We start from the raw sequence: 24,247 nt of genomic DNA on the forward strand, positions 1-24,247 counted from the left end.
CTGGTTTATTGCAGCAGACGAAGGTCTCAGCCGGGGGTGGGCACTGCCGGGGGTGGGCACTGCCGGGGGTGGGCACTTGCTGGGTGCCCCCCACCAGCAGCAGCCCAAAGCTTTGGGGAAGGGGGGGGAGGAGGCCCAGCAGCCTGCAGCCCCCCAAGCTGGGTGCCCAGGGGTGGGCCAGAGGCAGGTGGAGACCCCAGCTGGGCACCACCGAGGTGGGCACAGCCCTTGGGCAGCCTCCCACAGCAGCCCTGACCCCCAACTCCCCCCCCAAGAAGCTTGGGACCCAAGCCCAGAGTCCAGGTCTCCCCCTCCCATCCTTCAGAGCTCAGCTGGGGGGAGACCCCCAGGACCCCTCAGCCCCCCCCGAACCCCTCAGCTCCCCCCCAGAGACACTCAGCCACCCCCACAGGGCTCCTCAGGACCCCCCAACCCCTCTCAGCTCCCCCCAGGACCCCTCAGCTCCCCCCTAGGGACACTCAGCCACCCCTCCAGGGCTCCTCAGGACCCCTCAGCTTCCTGCAGGACCCCTCAACCCCACCCAGGACCCCTCAGCTCTCCCCCCCCCAGGGCCACCCAGTCCACCCAGGACCCCTCAGCTGCCCCCAGGGTCACTCAACCCCCCACAGGGCTCCCCAGGACCCTCCAACCCCTCTCAGCTGCCCCCAGGACCCCTCAGCTCCCCCTCCCAGGACCTCTTAGCTCCCCTCAGCTCCCCCCAGGACCCCCCAGGACCCCTCAGCTCCCCCCAGCTCGTCTCAACTCCCCCCAGGACCCCTCAGCTACCTCCCCCCAGACCCCCTAGGACATCCCAGGACCCCCGAGCTTCCCCCAGCTCCTCCCCCAGGCCCCCTCAGTTCCAGCCCAGGTCTCCTCAGCTCCCTTCAGCTCATCTCAACTTCCCCCCGGACCCCCCAGCTCCCCCTCCCAGACGTCCTAGGACCCCCAAAGACCCCCCAGCTTCCCCCAGCTTCCCCCCAGGCCTCCTCAGCTCCCCCCCAGGTCTCCTCAGCTCCTGCCCGGACCCCCCAGCTCCCCCTCCCAGACCCCCTAGGACCCCCCAGGACCCCCCAGCTTCCTCTAGCTCCCCCCCAGGACCCCTCAGCTCCCCCCCAGGTCTCCTCAACTCCCGCCCGGACCCCCCAGCTCCCCCCACCAGACCTCCTAGGACCCCCCAGGACCCCCCAGCTTCCTCTAGCTCCCCCCCAGGACCCCTCAGCTCCCCCCCGGACCCCCCAGCTCCCCCCACCAGACCTCCTAGGACCCCCCAGGACCCCCCAGCTGCCCCCCAGGCCCCCTCAGCTCCGTCCCCCTCCCCGGGGGGCAGTGCCAGGCTCTCATCCGGGGCTGTGTGTGCGCGGGGGTGGGGTCGGGTCACCCTTTGGGCTCCGTGCCCCCCCCGGAGCTCTCTGCCAGCTTCTCCTTCTCCGCGTTCCGGGGGGCGGGCCGGGGGTCCCGGGGGGCTTCCTGCCGCCGGCGGCCGAGCAGCAGGTGGGCAGCCAGGAAGCACAGGAAGGTGCCCAGCTCGAAGAGGAACTGCAGCCCCAGGTACCTGCGGGGGACACAGGCAGCTGGCACGGGGCCGGGCACCGCCCCCCCGGGGCACCTCAGCGCCACCCCCCGGCGGCCTCCCGGCCCGCATCCATGCCCTGCTGCCAGCCTGGCACCGGGAATGGGCACCCGGGCTGGGGGGCTCCTGCAGGACCACCTCCAGCTGCCCTCCAGCCCTGGCACAGCCTGGCACAGCCTGGCACAGCCTGGCACAGCCTGGGGTTGGGGTCTCCTGCAGGACCACCTCCAGCTGCCCTCCAGCCCTGGCACAGCCTGGCACAGCCTGGCACAGCCTGGGGTTGGGGTCTCCTGCAGGACCACCTCCAGCTGCCCTCCAGCCCTGGCACAGCCTGGCACAGCCTGGCACAGCCTGGGGTTGGGGTCTCCTGCAGGACCACCTCCAGCTGCCCTCCAGCCCTGGCACAGCCTGGCACAGCCTGGCACAGCCTGAGTTGGGCTCTCCTGCAGGACCACCTCCAGCTGCCCTCCAGCCCTGGCACAGCCTGGCACAGCCTGGCACAGCCTGAGTTGGGCTCTCCTGCAGGACCACCTCCAGCTGCCCTCCAGCCCTGGCACAGCCTGGGTTAGGGTCTCCTGCAGGACCACCTCCAGCCCTGGCACAGCCTGGCACAGCCTGGCACACCCTGGGTTGGGCTCCCCTGCAGGACCATCTACAGCTGCCCTCCAGCCCTGGCACAGCCTGGCACAGCCTGGCACAGCCTGGGTTGGGGTCTCCTGCAGGACCACCTCCAGCTGCCCTCCAGCCCTGGCACAGCCTGGCACAGCCTGGCACAGCCTGGGGTTGGGGTCTCCTGCAGGACCACCTCCAGCTGCCCACCAGCCCTGGCACAGCCAGGTAGCAGAGAGGGGGGTGGTGGTGGTGCTTGATGCCACCTTTCTCCACGGGTGCCCCCCTGCACCCTTCTGCTGCCCATGCCCTTGCCCGCCGCCGTGCCCACCTGTGCCTGAAGAGGTCGTTGTCGTAGTACCTGCAGGCTGCCCTGCGGGCACAGCGCCGCTGCCACAGCAGGCAGCAGGAGTCGATGGCACTGCCGTACAGCACCGGGGCTGGCATCCACGCTGCAGGGAGGAGGGCACAAGGACCTTGGCATGGGGGGAAGCACCTCCGGCCCGGGGCAGACCCAGCCCGAGGACCCCTGGCTGGCAGCTGAGGGCATGGAGCTGCTCTGCTGGGCACCCCCTGGCATGGAGCTGCTCTGCAGGGCACCTCCTGGCTGGGGGCTGAGGGAATGGAGCTGCTCTGCTGGGCACCCCCTGGCTGGCAGCTGCTGAGGGCATGGAGCTGCTCTGCTGGGCACCCCCTGGCATGGAGCTGCTCTGCAGGGCACCCCCTGGCTGGCAGCAGCTGAGGGCATGGAGCTGCTCTGCTGGGCACCCCCTGGCTGGCAGCTGCTGAGGGCATGGAGCTGCTCTGCTGGGCACCCCCTGGCTGGGGGCTGAGGGCATGGAGCTGCTCTGCTGGGCACCCCCTGGCTGGGGGCTGAGGGCATGGAGCTGCTCTGCTGGGCACCAAGAGTGGCTGTGCCAGCAGGATGGCACTGCCTGTGTCCTTGATAAGGACTAGGCCCCAGCACCACCACCCCATGGCCCTCAGCACCACAGCTCCAGGGCTTGGAGATGCCCTCCTGCCATGGGGACTCCATCATTGCCCTGGGCAGGCTGGCACAGGCCTGGGCACCCCTCAAGGGGCACCAATTGCTCCTCAGGGCCAAGCTCAACCTCCCCTGCCACAACGTGAGGGGTCTCCAGCCCCTGTAGGGGTTCCCAGACCTGGAGGGGTCCTCAGCCCTGGAGGGGTTCCCAGCACCTGGAGGGGTCCCCAGTCCTGGAGCTGTCCCCAGCCCCTGGAGGGGTCCCCAGCCCCGGAGCTGTCCCCAGCCCCTGGAGGGGTCCCCAGCCCCGGAGCTGTCCCCAGCCCCTGGAGGGGTCCCCAGCCCCGGAGCTGTCCCCAGCACCTGGAGGAGTCCCCAGCCCTGGAGCTGTCCCCAGCCCCTGGAGAGGTCCTCAGCCTCTGGAGCTGTCCCCAGCCCTGGAGCTGTCCCCAGCCCTGGAGCTGTCCCCAGCCCTGGAGGGATCCTCAGCCTCTGGAGCTGTCCCCAGCCCCTGGAAGTGTCCCCAGGCCCTGGAGGGGTCCCCAGCCCCTGGAGGGGTCATCAGCCCCTGAAGGTGTCCCCAGCCCCCAGAAGCTGCCAAGGGTCTGCCAAGGGCAAGCTTCCCCCTCCCCACCCATCCCCCACCCCAAAAAGGTCCTCACCTAAGACTCTGAGCAGCATGAACTGGATCCCAACAGCGAAGGATTTGTCCTGGGGCTGGATGCTCCTGGGGGGAAGCAGAAGGAGAAGGAAGTGTGGGGTCCAGAAGGGGAAGTGTGGGGTCCAGAGGGGAAAGTGTGGCCTCAGAGCTGGAAGTTCCATCCTGGGCATCACAGGGAGCCACCCAGCAGGGCATCTCCCAAGCCAAACACCAAGGGCCTCAGGCACAGCCTGCTCAGGGCAGCAGGAAGGAGAAGGTACAGTGGTGAAGGTTCAGTGGTGAAGGTTCAGTGATGAAAGTTCAGTGGTGAAGGTTCAGTGGTGAAGGTTCAGTGGTGAAGGCAAGAGGCTGCCCACAGCTGCTGCTGGGCCTGAAATTGCAGCCAAGCAAGGAATCAATCAAGCAGCCAAGGAACCAAGGAAGCAAGCAAGGGGCCAAGGAAGCAAGCAAGGGGCCAATGAAGCAAGCAAGGGGTCAAGGAAGCAAGCAAGGAACCAAGGAAGCAAGCAAGGGGCCAAGGAAGCAAGCAAGCAGCCAAGGAAGCAAGCAAGGAGCCGAGCAAGCAAGGGGTTAAGGAAGCAAGCAAGGAGCCAAAGAAACAAGCAAGGGGCCAAGGAACCAAGCAAGCAAGCAGCTAAGCAACCAAGGAACCAAGCAATGAAGCAAGCAAGGAACCAAGCAAGCAAGCAGCTACGCAGCCAAGGAACCAAGTAAGCAAGCAAGCAAGGAACCAAGCAAGCAAGCAGCTATGCAACCAAGGAACCAAGCAAGCAAGCAGCTAAGCAACCAAGGAACCAAGCAAGCAAGCAAGCAAGGAACCAAGCAAGCAAGCAGCTATGCAACCAAGGAACCAACCAAGCAAGCAAGCAGCTGCGCAACCAAGGAACCAAGCAAGCAAGCAAGCAGCTGCGCAACCAAGGAACCAAGCAAGCAAGCAAGCAAGGAACCAAGCAAGCAAGCAGCTGCGCAAGCAAGGAACCAAGCAAGCAAGCAAGCAAGGAACCAAGCAAGCAAGCAGCTGCGCAAGCAAGGAACCAAGCAAGCAAGCAAGCAAGGAACCAAGCAAGCAAGCAAGCAAGGAACCAAGCAAGCAAGCAGCTATGCAACCAAGGAACCAAGCAAGCAAGCAAGCAAGGAACCAAGCAAGCAAGCAGCTGCGCAAGCAAGGAACCAAGCAAGCAAGCAGCTGCGCAAGCAAGGAACCAAGCAAGCAAGCAAGCAAGGAACCAAGCAAGCAAGCAAGCAAGGAACCAAGCAAGCAAGCAGCTATGCAACCAAGGAACCAAGCAAGCAAGCAAGCAAGGAACCAAGCAAGCAAGCAGCTGCGCAAGCAAGGAACCAAGCAAGCAAGCAAGCAAGGAACCAAGCAAGCAAGCAAGCAAGGAACCAAGCAAGCAAGCAGCTATGCAACCAAGGAACCAAGCAAGCAAGCAAGCAAGGAACCAAGCAAGCAAGCAGCTGCGCAAGCAAGGAACCAAGCAAGCAAGCAAGCAAGGAACCAAGCAAGCAAGCAGCTATGCAACCAAGGAACCAAGCAAGCAAGCAAGCAGCTGCGCAACCAAGGAACCAAGCAAGCAAGCAAGGAAGGAACCAAGCAAGCAAGCAGCTAAGCAACCAAGGAACCAAGCAAGCAAGCAGCTGCACAACCAAGGAACCAAACAAGCAAGCAAGGAAGGAACCAACCAAGCAAGCAGCTAAGCAAGCAAGGAACTAAGCAACCAAGGAACCAAGCAAGCAGCTAAGCAACCAAGGAACCAAGCAAGCAAGCAGCTGCGCAACCAAGGAACCAAGCAAGCAAGCAAGGAAGGAACCAACCAAGCAAGCAGCTAAGCAAGCAAGGAACTAAGCAACCAAGGAACCAAGCAAGCAGCTAAGCAACCAAGGAACCAAGCAAGCAAGCAGCTGCGCAACCAAGGAACCAAGCAAGCAAGCAGCTGCGCAACCAAGGAACCAAGCAAGCAAGCAAGCAAGGAACCAAGCAAGCAAGCAGCTAAACAACCAAGGAACCAAGCAAGCAAGCAGCTAAGCAAACAAGGAACCAAGCAAGCAAGCAAGCAGCTGCGCAACCAAGGAACCAAGCAAGCAAGCAAGCAAGGAACCAAGCAAGCAAGCAGCTGCGCAAGCAAGGAACCAAGCAAGCAAGCAAGCAAGGAACCAAGCAAGCAAGCAAGCAAGGAACCAAGCAAGCAAGCAGCTATGCAACCAAGGAACCAACCAAGCAAGCAAGCAGCTGCGCAACCAAGGAACCAAGCAAGCAAGCAGCTGCGCAACCAAGGAACCAAGCAAGCAAGCAAGCAAGGAACCAAGCAAGCAAGCAGCTATGCAACCAAGGAACCAACCAAGCAAGCAGCTAAGCAAGCAAGGAACTAAGCAACCAAGGAACCAAGCAAGCAGCTAAGCAACCAAGGAACCAAGCAAGCAAGCAGCTGCGCAACCAAGGAACCAAGCAAGCAAGCAAGCAAGGAACCAAGCAAGCAAGCAGCTAAACAACCAAGGAACCAAGCAAGCAAGCAGCTAAACAACCAAGGAACCAAGCAAGCAAGCAGCTAAGCAAACAAGGAACCAAGCAAGCAAGCAAGCAGCTGCGCAACCAAGGAACCAAGCAAGCAAGCAAGCAAGGAACCAAGCAAGCAAGCAGCTGCGCAAGCAAGGAACCAAGCAAGCAAGCAAGCAAGGAACCAAGCAAGCAAGCAAGCAAGGAACCAAGCAAGCAAGCAGCTATGCAACCAAGGAACCAACCAAGCAAGCAAGCAGCTGCGCAACCAAGGAACCAAGCAAGCAAGCAAGCAAGGAACCAAGCAAGCAAGCAGCTATGCAACCAAGGAACCAACCAAGCAAGCAAGCAGCTGCGCAACCAAGGAACCAAGCAAGCAAGCAAGCAGCTGCGCAACCAAGGAACCAAGCAAGCAAACAAGGAAGGAACCAACCAAGCAAGCAGCTAAGCAAGCAAGGAACCAAGCAAGCAAGCAGCTGCACAACCAAGGAACCAAACAAGCAAGCAAGGAAGGAACCAACCAAGCAAGCAGCTAAGCAAGCAAGGAACTAAGCAACCAAGGAACCAAGCAAGCAGCTAAGCAACCAAGGAACCAAGCAAGCAAGCAGCTGCGCAACCAAGGAACCAAGCAAGCAAGCAAGGAAGGAACCAACCAAGCAAGCAGCTAAGCAAGCAAGGAACTAAGCAACCAAGGAACCAAGCAAGCAGCTGCGCAACCAAGGAACCAAGCAAGCAAGCAGCTGCGCAACCAAGGAACCAAGCAAGCAAGCAGCTGCGCAACCAAGGAACCAAGCAAGCAAGCAAGCAAGGAACCAAGCAAGCAAGCAGCTAAACAACCAAGGAACCAAGCAAGCAAGCAGCTAAACAACCAAGGAACCATGCAAGCAAGCAGCTAAGCAACCAAGGAACCATGCAAGCAAGCAGCTAAGCAACCAAGTGTCACCGGTTGGGGCTGTCCCCTTAAGAAAGGGAATATGGTGGACGGAAGTTGGTATATGAAAAGAACAATCTAAACTAATTTCATTGGTAAAGTGGGAGGAAGCACCTTCTGAACTGGGAGTGCAGGAGGGTATCCTGGGCACTCCGGCACTTTTATCTTTAGTCTTGCTTCCGCTTCTCCTTCGGGCAGCAGCTTGCAGCTGCTGGGCTTTCTGCCAAGGCTTCGGCCTTGAAACTGATAAAGGCCTGTATTAACTGCTTTCCAATTAACACAAACTGCTTCTAACTTTTTTTCCTCTTTCTCTCTCTTTTCTAACCCACTCTGGGGAATAGGGGGAGAGAGGGGGAGAGCGGAGGTGGGGAACCCCCTCAGCAAGGGGAGGGAAACTCTCATTTCTGTGTTGCTCTGTTGTATATCTTTGTATATATTGTAAATATTGTAAATTTGTATATATTCCCCTGCATATCCTACATTGCTTTGTAAATATACAGCTCCACTGCTTTGCTAATTCAGCTGTGAGGTTTTTTTTCCTTTCCCTCCAATTTTCTTTCCCTTTACTTTACAGGGGGGAGGGAAGAGGCTTCTTGGCCTTACCCTTCCAACCCCACCACATTTTTTTTCTTGGCGCCCAACGTGGGGCAGATAATTAGTTCAATTTATTACTTGATTGATTTAGTGTTTTCTAGGTGAATTAGCAAACATGAAGGTGTTGTGGTTTGTGGAGCGATTATTCTTTTCAATTTTTGGGGCTCTGGTTTACAGGTATTGTTTGGGTTTGATTTTGGATTACCTGGGCAAATATTTGGTGCGGACAATTTATATGTGGGTTATGTATAGAGTTAGGTTATGGTATGGAAAATGCGTGGATTTCTTATGGCCAGTGAGATACAGGAATGTTACCTCCACCACTCTCCCAATTGAGATAAAGGGTTTTAAGATTCTGCCTGAGGAGAGAGTAACTTTAGGTGATGCCTGGGATCCAAAGGTGATTTATGTGATGTGTATAATTCTGCTGCTGGTGATAACTAATGTGTATTCTCTGTATTCCTGGCATCGGGAGAAGAAGGTGTCCAGGGCGTGTTTTGTTATTAAAACTAGATCAAAAAGAAAACGCCGTGGCTCTCGATCAGTCCCAGAGTCATCTAGTGACGAGGAAGGTGGAGACTCTCTGTCAGTTAAAAAGAGGGCTAAAAAGTTAATTGGTAAAGCAGCTCTAAATGATTTTGCTGCTGATTCTAGCAAGCTGCCAAGGGCGGCGGCCGGTATCAACATGGCACCTACTCCTCCTCCTCCTTCTTCTTCTCCGTCGGCCATTAACGGAGCAACGTCACTTCCGCCCACTCCCTCGGTGGGACCGGAAGTCACTGCCCCAGCAGCTGATTTATCTCAGGACCTGTCAGCTTCCATTAAGATGGCTGTAAATTCAAACACAGCTCCAGTTAAGGTGGCTGTTTTAAAGACTAGAGGTGGAAAGGCCAAAGATGGAGAAGAGGAGCTGGAGACTGATCCTGGTGAGGGGCCCTCTACTCTAAGAAATCCTGCTGAGGAGGAAGAGAAGGTTTGTTTTAAAGATCTAGCTAACCTAGTGAGATCAAAGCAGTATAGAGATGAAGTTAGGAAGGCAGCTGGCAAAGGTGGTTCTCAGCTTAAAGAGATCTTTAGGAGAGTGACAGCAGGATTATATGGACAAAAAGTTCAGGGAGACGAGGAGGAAGATGATATTTCAGAGTGTTCATCACCCCGCAAGGAATTGCGAAATGTCCGTAAAGATTTCACCAGGGCAGATAAGGAGCCAGTTCTAGCTTGGCTTAGTAGGTGTTATGATACAGGTGCACCAGCTCTAACAGTTGGAGACAAATCAGCAGCTCAGTTAGGAACTCTCTCAAGGGATAATGGAATAGATAGACATCTAGGCAGGGCTCTCGGTAAGGTTAATCTGTGGATACGCCTCTTAATAGCGGTTGCCCTGAGATACCCTTCCCGAGATGATCTCCCATGGAATCCTAAACCCTGGACTACCATAGATGAGGGAATTAAGCGCTTGAGAGAATTTGCTGTTAGAGAGCTACTCTATGGTGAACATGAAACTCTGAATCCTGATGACATTCCTGTGGGTATTGGTCTTGCTAAAAAGATCATCAAACTTGCTCCTTCTAATTATGCAAACATTCTGGCAAGCAGAATTGTGACAAGAAATTATGGTGGAGCTTCTCCTACGGTTGGCCAATTCAGTGATCAAATGAGACAATTGGAGGACAGCATGACACGTGTTTCTTTGGTTTCAGCCATTGAAACTCTGTCTGGAAAAATTGAGAATTGCATGAGAGAGTTGAAGGATGAATTTAGAAATTCCATATCCCAATTGGCACAAAGGGATAATTTCAATTCTCCCTCCAAGTGGATGCAAGTTTCATCTGTGAGGAATACACGTCCTCCAAGGAGGTCATTCCAAAACAGGTCATTCCAAAACAGACCACCAAGGCAATCACGTAGAACTATTTGGATAACTCTGCGTGATCAGTTTGGTGAGAACATGAACTGCTGGGATGGCCAACCAACTTCTAATCTTTTCAGGAGACTGAGGGAACTGCAAAGTGGCAGAACCCGAGGTAGCAATACCAGAAGGGTAGCTGTTACTTCCACAGTTCCCCAGAACGACTCTTATGGCTCCAACAGTGGCTCCAGTTATAACATGCAAAGTTATAACCCTGCACAATATGTGCAATGCACATGTGTGCATGTTCCCCATAACTAGGGGTGCCCTGCCTCCCGCCAGGGGGAGGAGAGGGATAACAGAGATAATAGAATCTATTGGGATGTGTACATCCAGTGGCCTGGCACTTCACAATTTCGGAAGTGCAGGGCCTTGGTTGACACAGGAGCTCAATGCACCATAATACCATCAAATTATCAGGGATCAGAGTCTATAACTATTCTGGGAGTCACTGGTGGATCTCAAGAGTTAAGTAAGGTAGAGGTTAATATAAGTTTAACTGGTAAACAATGGAGGAAGCATACAGTTGTGACCGGACCTGACGCACCTTGTATTTTGGGAATTGATTTTCTGAGAGAAGGGCGTTTCAAAGACCCTAGAGGTTACAAATGGGCTTTTGGAGTAGCTTCTATAGAAGTTGATGGACAAAAATTGAAGCTGTCTGCCAGACCTGAACTTTCTGATGAATCTGCAGTTGTGGGACAACATAAGATACAGGACATTAAATTGCCGGTTGCTTCTCAGACTGGGCATCACAGACAATACAGAACCAACCGTGACTCTTTGTTGCCCATTCAGAACCTGATTCGTCAGTTGGAAAGTCAGAAAGTCGTCAGCAAAACTCATTCACCTTTCAACAGTCCAGTGTGGCCTGTGCGGAAGCAGAATGGAGACTGGCGTCTGACGGTAGACTACCGAGCCCTGAATGAAGTAACACCACCTATGAGTGCAGCAGTGCCAGACATGATGGAGCTACAGTATGAGCTGGAATCCAAAGAGGCCAAATGGTATGCTACCATAGACGTTGCTAATGCATTTTTCTCTATTCCCATAGCAGAGGAATGCAGGCCTCAGTTTGCTTTCACCTGGAGAGGAATCCAGTACACTTTCAACAGACTGCCAATGGGCTGGATCCACAGCTCCAGCATCTGTCATGCAGTGATCCACGATGCTCTGGAGAAAGGCGGTGCTCCAGAACACATCCAGTTCATCGATGATATCATCATCTGGGGTAAAACTGCTGAGGAAGTCTTCGAGAAAGGTAACAAAATCATTGACATTCTTCTGAATGCAGGTTTTGCCATCAAACGAGACAAAGTGAAAGGACCTACCACAGAGATTCAGTTTCTGGGAGTGCGATGGCAGGATGGACGCCGACACATTCCAGTGGATGTGGTAAATAGAGTCTCTACCATGGCAAGTCCCACAAACAAGCAAGAGACCCTACGTTTCTTGGGGATAGTGGGATTTTGGAGACTGCACATTCCTGGATACAGTCAGATTGTGAAACCTCTGTATGATGTGACTCGAAAGAGAAACCATTTCCACTGGGGACCTGAACAGCAAGCAGCCTTTGACCAGATAAAGCAAGAGGTGATTCAAGCAATGGGTCTGGGACCTGTCCGAGATGGTCCAGACATTAAGAACATTTTGTACACGGCTGCAAGTGACAATGGTCCAACCTGGTGCTTGTGGCAAAAAGCTCCAGGTGAGACACGTGGACGACCTCTTGGTTTCTGGAGTCGAGGTTACAGAGGTTCAGAGGCTAATTACACTCCAACAGAGAAAGAAATTTTAGCTGCCTATGAAGGAGTGAAAGCATCTTCTGAAGTGATTGGAACTGAATCACAACTTCTCTTAGCTCCCAGATTACCAGTTTTGAATTGGATGTTCAAAGGCAAAGGATCCACACCACATCATGCCACAGACTCAACATGGTCCAAGTGGATGGCTCTGATAACACAGAGAGCTCGAATGGGAAATCTTGAAAGACCTGGTCTAGTGGAGGTGATCTCAAGTTGGCCTGAAGGTATCAACTGTGCTAAACCTCCAGAGGAGAAAGTAACTCGTGCTGAGGAAGCTCCTCCTTACAATGACCTCTCTGATGATGAAAAGAAATATGCTTTGTTCACAGACGGTTCCTGTCGTCTTGTTGGAAACAAGCGAAGGTGGAAGTCTGCAGTGTGGAGTCCAACACGCCGAGTTGCAGAGGTGAAAGATGGAGAAGGAGAATCCAGTCAGTTCGCAGAGGTAAAAGCTGTCCAGCTAGCTCTCGACGTAGCTGAACGTGAGAGATGGCCAAAGCTTTATCTCTACACCGACTCATGGATGGTAGCCAATGCTCTATGGGGTTGGCTAAAGAACTGGAAGAAGAGTGGTTGGCAGAGAAAAGGAAAACCCATTTGGGCAGCCAACCTGTGGCAGGACATTGCTGATCGAATCGAGAGAATTCCAGTGAAAGTGAGACACATCGATGCTCACATTCCTAAGAGCAAAGCTACTGAGGAACAGCAACACAACCATCAGGCAGATCTAGCTGCAAGAGTTTCTCAAGTAGACATGGACTCTAATCCTGATCTCGACTGGAAACACCGAGGTGAGATATTCTTAGCTCGGTGGGCTCACGATTCGTCAGGACATCAAGGCAGAGATGCAACATACCAATGGGCTCGTGACAGATCCATAGACATTTCCATGGATGCTATCACGCAAGTCATCCATGACTGTGACATTTGTGCTGCTATTAAGCAGGCAAAATGACTTAAGCCCTTGTGGTATGGTGACAGATGGTCCAAGTACAAGTATGGTGAAGCTTGGCAGATTGACTACATCACTCTACCGCGTTCTCGTTCTGGTAAGCAGTACGTGCTTACTATGGTAGAGGCAAACACTGGATGGTTGGAAACTTATCCAGTTCCACATGCAACTGCACGCAACACCATTCTCGGTCTGGAGAGACAGATCCTGTGGAGACACGGAACTCCAGAGAGGATCGAGTCAGACAATGGAACTCATTTCAAGAACAACCTTGTAAAGAGCTGGGCAAAAGAGCACGGTATTGAGTGGATATTCCATATTCCCTACTATGCACCAGCTTCAGGGAAGATTGAACGCTACAACGGTTTGTTGAAGACCACTCTCAAAGCCATGGGGGGCGGATCTTTGAAAAACTGGGAAAAACATTTAGCACAAGCAACCTGGCTGGTAAATAGTAGAGGCTCAGTGAACCGAGCTGGACCTGCACATTCGGATTTGCTACGGAAAGTAGAAGGTGATAGAGTTCCTGTTGTTAGAGAAAAGAATCTGTTAGGTAAAACTGTTTGGGTATTTTCGCCCTCAGGAGAGGCTAAACCTGTCCGAGGGGTGGTTTCAGCTGAAGGTCCGGGTCACACTTATTGGGTAATGCAAGAGAATGGTGAAATTCAGTGTGTTCCACAAAGAAATTTAACTTTAGCTGAAAGAGGTTAATTTTGAACTGCTGTACAGCTACACCGCGTCCAAAGGAAGAATCAATGAGGAAATCTATGGTGCACGAACCCTGAGATCCCTGAGCGCCCTGAGTCAACTAAGAGACCCTGAGATTTCCCTGTTTCCCTTTTCTTTGCTTCGTCGGTGAAGAAACGAACTGTTTTCCATTTTTCTCATTTTCTGATTTTCTTGGACTTTTGAATCATCTACATCTGAGCATAGCCGGAATGGACTATGAACTTTACTCACGAACTGTAGATATCGTTTTGGATTGGATGGACAGTGTGAACAGCCAATGAAATTGTTTAGAAGGGGTGGACTGTGGCCGGTTGACGTTGCCCCCTTAAGAAAGGGAATATGGTGGACGGAAGTTGGTAAATGAAAAGAACAATCTAAACTAATTTCATTGGTTGTGGTGGGATGGAAGGTAAGGCCGAGAAGCCTCCTCCCTTCCCCCTTTGTAAAGTAAAAGGGAAAAAAAATTGAAGGGAAAGGAAAAAAAAAACTCGCAAGCTGAATTAGCAAAGCAGTGGAGCTATATTTACAAAGCGATGTAGGGTTTGCAGGGGATTATTTACAAATTTACAATATCTACAATATATACAAAGATATACAACAGAGTAACACAGAAATGAGAGTGCCCCCCTCGGCAGAGAGGGGTCCCCCACCTCCGCTCTCCCCTCTCTTCCCCCCCTTTCCCCAGAATGGGATAGAAAGAGAAAGAGAAGAGAGGAAAAAAAAAGTTAGAAGCAGTTCGTGTTAATTGGAAGGGAGTTAGTATACAGGCCTGTTATCTGGTTTTCAAGGCCGAGGCCTTGGCAGAAAGCCCAGCACAGAAAGCTGCTGCACGGAGAAGAGGCGGAAGCAAGACTGATAGAAAAGTCGTGGAAATGTCCAGTTCACTCCCAGTTCCGAAAAGTGCTTCCTCCCACTTCACCAATGAAATTAGTTTAGACTATTCCTTCCGTTTACCAACTTCCGTCCACCATATTCTCTTTCTTAAGGGGGCAACGTCAACCGGCCACAGTCCACCCCTTCTAAACAATTTCATTGGCTGTTCATACTGTCCATCTAATCCAAAACGATATTTACAGTTCGTGAGTAAAGTTCATAGTCCATTCCAGCTATGCTCAGATGTAGATGATTCAAAAGTCCAAGAAAAATCAGAAAATGAGAAAAATGGAAAACAGTTCATTTCTTCGCCGATGAAGCAAAGAAAAGGGAAACAGGGATTCTCAGGGTCTCTTAGTTGACTCAGGGCTCTCAGGGATCTTAGGGTTCGTGCATCGTAGACTCCTCGTTGATTCTTCCTTTGGGCGCGATGTAGCTGTACAACAGTTCAAAATTAACCTCTTTCAGCTAAAGTTAAATTTCTTTGTGGAATACACTGAATTTCACCATTCTCTTGCATTACCCAATAAGTGTGACCCGGACCTTCAGCTGAAACCACCCCTCGGACAGGTTTAGCCTCTCCTGAGGGTGAAAATACCCAAACAGTTTTACCTAACAGATTCTTTTCTCTAACAACAGGAACTCTATCACCTTCTACTTTCCGTAGCAAATCTGAATGTGCAGGTCCAGCTCGGTTCACTGAACCTCTACTATTTACCAGCCAGGTTGCTTGTGCTAAATGTTTTTCCCAGTTTTTCAAAGATCCACCTCCCATGGCTTTGAGAGTGGTCTTCAACAAACCGTTGTAGCGTTCAATCTTCCCTGAAGCTGGTGCATAGTAGGGAATGTGGAATATCCACTCAATACCGTGCTCTTTTGCCCAGCTCTTTACAAGGTTGTTCTTGAAATGAGTTCCGTTGTCTGACTCGATCCTCTCCGGAGTTCCGTGTCTCCACAGGATCTGTCTCTCCAGACCGAGAATGGTGTTGCGTGCAGTTGCATGTGGAACTGGATAAGTTTCCAACCATCCAGTGTTTGCTTCTACCATAGTAAGCACGTACTGCTTACCAGAACGAGAACGCGGTAGAGTGATGTAGTCAATTTGCCAAGCTTCACCATACTTGTACTTGGACCATCTGTCACCATACCACAAGGGCTTAAGTCGTTTTGCCCGCTTAATAGCAGCACAAATATCACAGTCATGGATGACTTGTGTGATAGCATCCATGGAAATGTCTATGGATCTGTCACGAGCCCACTGGTATGTTGCATCTCTGCCTTGATGTCCTGACGAATCGTGAGCCCACCGAGCTAAGAATATCTCACCTCGGTGTTTCCAGTCGAGATCAAGATTAGAGTCCATGTCTACTTGAGAAACTCTTGCAGCTAGATCTGCCTGATGGTTGTGTTGTTGTTCCTCAGTAGCTTTGCTCTTAGGAATGTGAGCATCGATGTGTCTCACTTTCACTGGAATTCTCTCGATTCGATCAGCAATGTCCTGCCACAGGTTGGCTGCCCAAATGGGTTTTCCTTTTCTCTGCCAACCACTCTTTTTCCAGTTCTTTAGCCAACCCCATAGAGCATTGGCTACCATCCATGAGTCGGTGTAGAGATAAAGCTTTGGCCATCTCTCACGTTCAGCTACGTCGAGAGCTAGCTGGACAGCTTTTACCTCTGCGAACTGACTGGATTCTCCTTCTCCATCTTTCGCCTCTGCAACTCGGCGTGTTGGACTCCACACTGCAGACTTCCACCTTCGCTTGTTTCCAACAAGACGACAGGAACCGTCTGTGAACAAAGCATATTTCTTTTCATCATCAGAAAGGTCATTGTAAGGAGGAGCTTCCTCAGCACGAGTTACTTTCTCCTCTGGAGGTTTAGCACAGTTGATGCCTTCAGGCCAACTTGAAATCACCTCCACTAGACCAGGTCTTTCAAGATTTCCCATTCGAGCTCTCTGTGTTATCAGAGCCATCCACTTAGACCAGGTTGAGTCAGTGGCATGATGTGGTGTGGATCCTTTGCCTTTGAACATCCAATTCAAAACTGGTAATCTGGGAGCTAAGAGAAGTTGTGATTCAGTTCCAATCACTTCAGAAGATGCTTTTACTCCTTCATAGGCAGCTAGAATTTCTTTCTCTGTTGGAGTATAGTTAGCCTCTGAACCTCTGTAACCTCTACTCCAGAAACCAAGAGGTCGTCCACGTGTCTCACCTGGAGCTTTTTGCCACAAGCACCAGGTTGGACCATTGTCACTTGCAGCCGTGTACAAAATGTTCTTAATGTCTGGACCATCTCGGACAGGTCCCAGACCCATTGCTTGAATCACCTCTTGCTTTATCTGGTCAAAGGCTGCTTGTTGTTCAGGTCCCCAGTGGAAATGGTTTCTCTTTCGAGTCACATCATACAGAGGTTTCACAATCTGACTGTATCCAGGAATGTGCAGTCTCCAAAATCCCACTATCCCCAAGAAACGTAGGGTCTCTTGCTTGTTTGTGGGACTTGCCATGGTAGAGACTCTATTTACCACATCCACTGGAATGTGTCGGCGTCCATCCTGCCATCGCACTCCCAGAAACTGAATTTCTGTGGTAGGCCCTTACACCTTGTCTCGTTTGATGGCAAAACCTGCATTCAGAAGAATGTCAATGATTTTGTTACCTTTCTCGAAGACTTCCTCAGCAGTTTTACCCCAGACGATGATATCATCGATGAACTGGATGTGTTCTGGAGCACCGCCTTTCTCCAGAGCATCGTGGATCACTGCATGACAGATGCTTGAGCTGTGGATCCAGCCCATTGGCAGCCTGTTGAAAGTGTACTGGATTCCTCTCCAGGTGAAAGCAAACTGAGGCCTGCATTCCTCTGCTATGGGAATAGAGAAAAATGCATTAGCAATGTCTATGGTAGCATACCATTTGGCCTCTTTGGATTCCAGCTCATACTGTAGCTCCATCATGTCTGGTACTGCTGCACTCATAGGTGGTGTCACTTCATTTAGGGCTCGGTAGTCTACCGTCAGACGCCAGTCTCCATTCTGCTTCCGCACAGGCCACACTGGACTGTTGAAAGGTGAATGAGTTTTGCTGACGACTTTCTGACTCTCCAACTGACGAATCAGATTCTGAATGGGCAACAAAGAGTCACGGTTGGTTCTGTATTGTCTGTGATGCACAGTCTGAGAAGCAACCGGCAATTTAATGTCCTGTATCTTATGTTGTCCCACAACTGCAGATTCATCAGAAAGTTCAGGTCTGGCAGACAGCTTCAATTTTTGTCCATCAATTTCTATTGAAGCTACTCCAAAAGCCCATTTGTAACCTCTAGGGTCTTTGAAACGCCCTTCTCTCAGAAAATCAATTCCCAAAATACAAGGTGCGTCAGGTCCGGTCACAACTGTATGCTTCCTCCATTGTTTACCAGTTAAACTTATATTAACCTCTACCTTACTTAACTCTTGAGATCCACCAGTGACTCCCAGAATAGTTATAGACTCTGATCCCTGATAATTTGATGGTATTATGGTGCACTGAGCTCCTGTGTCAACCAAGGCCCTGTACTTCCGAAATTGTGAAGTGCCAGGCCACTGGATGTACACATCCCAATAGATTCTATTATCTCTGTTATCCCTCTCCTCCCCCTGGCGGGAGGCAGGGCACCCCTAGTTATGGGGAACATGCGCACATGTGCATTGCACATATTGTGCAGGGTTATAACTTTGCGTGTTATAACTGGAGCCACTGTTGGAGCCATAAGAGTTGTTCTGGGGAACTGTGGAAGTAACAGCTACCCTTCTGGTATTGCTACCTTGGGTTCTGCCACTTTGCAATTCCCTCAGTCTCCTGAAAAGATTAGAAGTTGGTTGGCCATCCCAGCGGTTCATGTTCTCACCAAACTGATCACGCAGAGTTATCCAAATAGTTCTACGTGATTGCCTTGGTGGTCTGTTTTGGAATGACCTGTTTTGGAATGTCCTGTTTTGGAATGTCCTGTTTTGGAATGACCTCCTTGGAGGACGTGTATTCCTCACAGATGAAACTTGTACCCACCTGGAGGAAGAATTGAAATTATCCTTCTGTGCCAATTGGTATATGGAATCTTTCAGATCCTTCATGCAATTCTCAATTTTTCCAGACAGAGTTTCAATGGCTGAAACCAAAGAACCACGTGTCATGCTATCCTCCAATTGTCTCATTTGATCACTGAATTGGCCAACCGTGGGAGAAGCTCCACCATAACTTCTTGACACAATTCTGCTTGCCAGAATGTTTGCATAATTAGAAGGAGCAAGTTTGATGATCTTTTTAGCAAGACCAATACCCACAGGAATGTCATCAGGATTCAGAGTTTCATGTTCACCATAGAGTAGCTCTCTAACAGCAAATTCTCTCAAGCGCTTAATTCCCTCATCTATGGTAGTCCAGGGTTTAGGATTCCAGGGAAGATCATCTCGGGAAGGGTATCTCAGGGCAACCGCTATTAAAAGGCGTATCCACAGATTAACCTTACCGAGAGCTTCACCTAGATGTCTATCTATTCCATTGTCCCTTGAGAGAGTTCCTAACTGAGCTGCTGACTTGTCTCCAACTGTTAGAGCTGAAGCACCTGTATCATAACATCTACTAAGCCAAGCTAGAACTGGCTCCTTATCTGCCCTGGTGAAATCTTTACGGACATTTCGCAATTCTTCCCGTGGTGACGAACAGTCCGTAATATCATCTTCATCTTCATCTCCCTGAATTCTTTGCCCGTAAAATCCTGCTGTCATTCTCCTAAGGATCTCTTTAAGCTGAGAACCACCTTTGCCAGCTGCTTTCCTAGCTTCATCTCTATCCTGCTTTGATCTCACTAGGTTAGCTAGATCTTTAAAACAAACCTTCTCTTCCTCCTGAGCAGGATCTTTTAGAGTAGAGGGCCCCTCACCAGGATCAGTCTCCAACTCCTCTTCTTCTCCATCTTTGGCCTTTCCAGCTCTAGTCTTTAAAGGAGCCACCTTAACTGGAGCTGTGTTTGAATTTACAGCCACCTTAATAGAAGCTGACAAGTCCTGAGATAAATCAGCTGCTGGGGCAGTGACTTCCGGTCCCACCAAGGGAGTGGGTGGAAGTGATGTTGCTCCGTTAATGGCCGACGGAGAAGAAGAAGAAGGAGAAGGAGTGGGAGAAGGAGTAGGTGCCATGTTGATACCAGCCGATGCCCTTGGCTGCTTGCCAGAATCAGCAAAGTCATTCAGAGCTGCCTTACCAATTAACTTTTTAGCCTTCTTTTTAACTGACACGGGTTCTCCACAGTCCTCGTCACTAGATGACTCTGGGACTGATCGAGAGCCACGGCGTTTCCTTTTTGATCTAGTTTTAATAACAAAACACGCCCTGGACACCTTTTTCTCTCGCCGCAAAGAAATCAGGAGATACACGTTAATTATCACCATCAGCAGAATTATAGACACCAAATAAATCACCTTTGGATCCCAGGCATCACCTAAAGTTACCGTCTCCTCAGGCGGAATCTTAAAACCCTTTATCTCAATTGGGAGAGTGGTGGATGTAACATTTCTGTATCTCACTGGCCATAATAAATTAATACATTTTCCATACCATAATTTAACTCTATACATAACCCACATATAAATTGTCCGCACCAAATATTTGCCCAGGTAATCCAAAATCAAACCCAAACAATACCTGTAAACCAGAGCCCCAAAAATTGAAAAGAATAATCGCTCCACAAACCACAATACCTTCATGTTTGCTAATTCAGCTGGAAAACACTAAATCAATCAAATAATAAATTGAACTAATTATCTGCCCCACGTTGGGTACGCCAATAAAAAAAATGTGGTGGGATGGAAGGTAAGGCCGAGAAGCCTCCTCCCTTCCCCCTTTGTAAAGTAAAAGGGAAAAAAAATTGAAGGGAAAGGAAAAAAAAACTCGCAAGCTGAATTAGCAAAGCAGTGGAGCTATATTTACAAAGCGATGTAGGGTTTGCAGGGGATTATTTACAAATTTACAATATCTACAATATATACAAAGATATACAACAGAGTAACACAGAAATGAGAGTGCCCCCCTCGGCAGAGAGGGGTCCCCCACCTCCGCTCTCCCCTCTCTTCCCCCCCTTTCCCCAGAATGGGATAGAAAGAGAAAGAGAAGAGAGGAAAAAAAAAGTTAGAAGCAGTTCGTGTTAATTGGAAGGGAGTTAGTATACAGGCCTGTTATCTGGTTTTCAAGGCCGAGGCCTTGGCAGAAAGCCCAGCACAGAAAGCTGCTGCACGGAGAAGAGGCGGAAGCAAGACTGATAGAAAAGTCGTGGAAATGTCCAGTTCACTCCCAGTTCCGAAAAGTGCTTCCTCCCACTTCACCAATGAAATTAGTTTAGACTATTCCTTCCGTTTACCAACTTCCGTCCACCATATTCTCTTTCTTAAGGGGGCAACGTCAACCGGCCACATTGGTGAAGTGGGAGGAAGCACCTTCTGAACTGGGAGTGCAGGAGGGTATCCTGGGCACTCCGGCACTTTTATCTTTAGTCTTGCTTCCGCTTCTCCTTCAGGCAGCAGCTTGCAGCTGCTGGGCTTTCTGCCAAGGCTTCGGCCTTGAAACTGATAAAGGCCTGTATTAACTGCTTTCCAATTAACACAAAACTGCTTCTAACTTTTTTTCCTCTTTCTCTCTCTTTTCTAACCCACTCTGGGGAATAGGGGGAGAGAGGGGGAGAGCGGAGGTGGGGAACCCCCTCAGCAACTGGGGGAAACTCTCATTTCTGTGTTACTTTATTGTATATCTTTGTATATATTGTAAATATTGTAAATTTGTATATATTCCCCTGCATATCCTACATTGCTTTGTAAATATACAGCTCCACTGCTTTGCTAATTCAGCTGTGAGTTTTTTTTTCCTTTCCCTCCAATTTTCTTTCCCTTTACTTTACAGGGGGGAGGGAAGAGGCTTCTTGGCCTTACCCTTCCAACCCCACCACACCAAGGAACCAAGCAAGCAGCTAAGCAACCAAGGAACCCAGCAAGCAAGAAGCTAAGGGACCAAGCAAGGAAGCAACCAAGCAGCTAAGCAACCAAGCAAGCAAGGAACCAAGCAGCTAAGCAACCAAGGAACCAAGCAAGAAGCTAAGGAACCAAGCAAGCAAGCAAGCAAGCAGCTAAGCAACCAAGGAACCGAGCAAGCAAGCAGCTAAGCAACCAAGCAAGCAAGCAGCTAATCAAGCAAGGAACCAAGCAAGCAAGCAGCTAAGCAACCAAGCAAACAAGCAGCTAAGCAAGCAAGGAACCAAGCAAGCAAGCAGCTAAGCAACCAAGCAAGCAAGCAGCTAAGCAAGCAAGGAACCAAGCATGCAAGCAGCTATGCAGCCAAGGAAGCAAGCAAGGAGCCAAGGAAGTAAGCAAGGAGCCAAGGAAGTAAGCAAGGAGCCAAGGAACCAAGCAAGGAGCCAAGGAAGTAAGCAAGGAGCCAAGGAACCAAGCAAGGAGCCAAGGAACCAAGCAAGGAGCCAAGGAAGTAAGCAAGGAGCCAAGGAAGCAAGCAAGGAGCCAAGGAAGCAAGCAAGGAGCCAAGGAACCAAGCAAAGAGCCAAGGAGCCAAGCAAGGAGCCAAGGAGCCAAGCAAGGAACAAAGCAAGGTGCCAGGGAACCAAGCAAAGATCCAAGGAACCAAGCAAAGAGCCAAGGCACCAAGGAAGCAGCTCCAGCTCCTGCTGCCCCTCCTGGCTGCCCCTAACCCATGGCCAAGCCCTCCCCAGGGGCAGGTCTGCAGCAGCCCAGGGCTCACCTGAGGATCAGCATGAAGGAGGGAGTGTGGGAGGTGCTGGCAAGGATCCCTGCCAGGCAGGACAGCACCACGAAGGGCAGGAAGAAGTGGGAGCAGCCAGTGCCACAGGTGCCAGGCCTGGCAGTGCCCTGCAGGCCTCCCTCAGAGATGCAGCTGCAGTTGGTGTAGTTCTGCAGGGAGCAGAGGAGGGCAAAAGCTGCTCAGGGCCATGGGGGCAGCAGGGGGAGCTGCTGCAGGGAGGCTGCCCGGGGGTGGGCTGTGAAGAGTCGGTGCCACAGAGCCCAGCCTGGGGGGGAAGGGGCCCCTGGAGCCCACCCAGGCCAGGGGGGCACCCCCAGCAGCTTGCCCAGGGGCACCATGGCACCAGGGGGGGTTGGAAGCTCTCCACAACCTCTCTGGGCAGCCTGCTCCAGGCCTCTCCAGCAGCCTCCCCCCCAAACAATTTGCTCCTGCTGGCACCTCCTGCCTGCCCCCTGCTCTGTGCCAGCCCCCTCCCTGCGCCCACCCTCCTGGGCACTCACCAGCACCAGGTTGGTGCCCAGGTCGATGTGTGCCACCCTGCAGCCGGCAGAGCAGGGGGAGAGGAACTCCACCTGGTTGGAGCCACAGATGGGGTTGAAGACTTCCTCCTGGCACCCACAGGGCAGGCTGCACCCCGCGGGCACTGCCCTGGCCCCAGGCCTGTGGCGAGGGAGAGAAGGTCCAGGGCTGGGAGGGAGCTCCAGCAGCGCCCAGCACGGGGGGGAGACCACACTGAGACCCCCGGGAGGGGCTGAGCAGGGCTGGGCTGGGCTTGGGCTGGGCTGGGAGGGAGATCCAGCAGTGCCCAGCACGGGGGGGAAACCACACTGAGACCCCCGGGAGGGGCTGGGCTGGGTTAGGCTGAGCTGGGTAGGGCTGAGCTGAGCTGGGAGGGAGGTCCAGCAGTGCCCAGCACGGGGGGCAAACCACCCTGGGACCCCCGGGAAGGGCTGGGCAGGGCTGGGCTGGGCTGGGCTGAGCTGGCTGAGCTTGGCTGGGCTGGGAAGGAGCTCCAGCAGCACCCAGCACGGGGGGGAGACCACTCTGGGACCCCTGGGAGGGCCTGGACTGGGCAGGGCTGGGCATGGCTGAGTTGGGTTGAGCTGGGCTGGATTGGGTTAGGCTGAGCTGGGTAGGGCTGAGCTGAGCTGGGAGGGAGGTCCAGCAGCACCTAGCACGGGGGGGAGACCACCCTGGGACCCCCGGGAGGGGCTGGGCAGGGCAGGGCAGGGCTGGGCTGGGCTGGGCTGAGCTGGGCACGGCAGGGCTGAGTTGGGCTGGGCTAGGTGGGAAGAGACCTCAAAGGCCATCCAGTGCCAACCTGTGTCAGGGGCAGGGGCACCTCCCCCAGCCCAGGCTCCTCCAGGGTCTCATCCAGCCTGGTACTGAGCACCTCCAGGCTTGGAGCCTCCTCTGGGCACCCTCCTCCCAGTCTCCAGGGGAGGAATTTCCTCCCCAGCCCTGCCCAGGCTCCCTGGGTACCTCTGGCACAGGCCTGGCACTGCCTCCCAGCCCTGCCCAGCCTCCCTGGGCACCCCTGGCACATCCCTGGCACTGCCTCCCAGCCCTGCCCAGCCTCCCTGGGCACCCCTGGCACAGGCCTGGCACTGCCTCCCAGCCCTGCCCAGCCTCCCTGGGCACCCCTGGCACATCCCTGGCACTGCCTCCCAGCCCTGCCCAGCCTCCCTGGGCACCCCTGGCACAGCCCTGGCACTGCCTCCCAGCCCTGCCCAGGCTCCCTGGGCACCCCTGGCACAGCCCTGGCACTGCCTCCCAGCCCTGCCCAGGCTCCCTGGGCACCCCTGGCACAGGCCTGGCACTGCCCCTCCACCCTGGGTACCTGTGGCTGTCGGTGACTCCGGCGACCTGCTGGGTGGGGCAGCCGAGGAAGAGGAGGGGGAAGGCCAGCAGCAGGCAGAGGAAGGTGCTCAGGACACAGAGGGCACTGCACTGCCTCAGGGACAGGCGGAAGCGGCGCAGGATGGCACCGCCCAGCACGATGCCAACCATGGCCCCGGGGATGTTCACAGCACCTGGGCAGGGGGGGAGGAGAAAGGGCAGAGGAAGGGAGGGCAGAGGGGAAGGGAAGGGGAGGGGAGGGGGGGGAAGGGCAGGTGGGGAGTGGGGAGGGGAGGAGAGGGCAGAGGAGGGGAGGGGAGGGCAGGGGAAGGCAGGGCAGATGGGGAGGGAGAGGGGAGGGGAGGGGAGTGGAGGGAAAGAGGAGAGGAGAAGAGAGGGGAGGGGAGGGAAGGGGAGGGGAGAGGGGGAGGAGAGGCAAGGGGAGGGGAGGGGAGGGGAGGGGAGGGTGGAGGAGGGGAGGGAAAGAGGAGAGG

General features: G+C 53.0%; 1 protein-coding gene across 1 annotated transcript; it reads right to left on the reverse strand.

Moving 5' to 3' along the window:
- Positions 1 to 1,248: 1,248 nt before the first annotated feature.
- LOC137461161 (solute carrier organic anion transporter family member 2B1-like) lies at positions 1,249 to 23,943 on the reverse strand. The gene is made up of 6 exons (XM_068171024.1): positions 23,755 to 23,943; positions 22,415 to 22,574; positions 21,894 to 22,063; positions 3,827 to 3,891; positions 2,511 to 2,631; positions 1,249 to 1,552 (listed from the first exon to the last, which is right to left on the reverse strand). Exons 1-6 carry the CDS (start codon positions 23,922 to 23,924, stop codon positions 1,375 to 1,377), a joined length of 864 nt encoding a protein of 287 aa, XP_068027125.1. The 5' UTR covers positions 23,925 to 23,943; the 3' UTR covers positions 1,249 to 1,374.
- Between the last annotated feature and the right edge of the window lie 304 nt (positions 23,944 to 24,247).

The sequence above is a fragment of the Melanerpes formicivorus genome, unplaced genomic scaffold, assembly GCF_026170545.1.
Source record: "Melanerpes formicivorus ecotype bairdi unplaced genomic scaffold, bMelFor1.0.p_v2 SCAF_1246, whole genome shotgun sequence".
NCBI classification, from domain to species: Eukaryota; Metazoa; Chordata; class Aves; order Piciformes; family Picidae; genus Melanerpes; species Melanerpes formicivorus.

Coding starts and splice junctions, on each gene's coding strand:
- LOC137461161 (XM_068171024.1), bottom strand. CDS start 23,924: ATGGTTGGCATCGTGCTGGGCGGTGCCATCCTGCGCCGCTTCCGCCTG. Junction 2,632..3,826: donor CATGCTGCTCAGAGTCTTAG/GTGAGGACCTTT, acceptor TCCTCCCTGCAG/CGTGGATGCCAGCCCCGGTG. Junction 1,553..2,510: donor AACGACCTCTTCAGGCACAG/GTGGGCACGGCG, acceptor TGTCCCCCGCAG/GTACCTGGGGCTGCAGTTCC.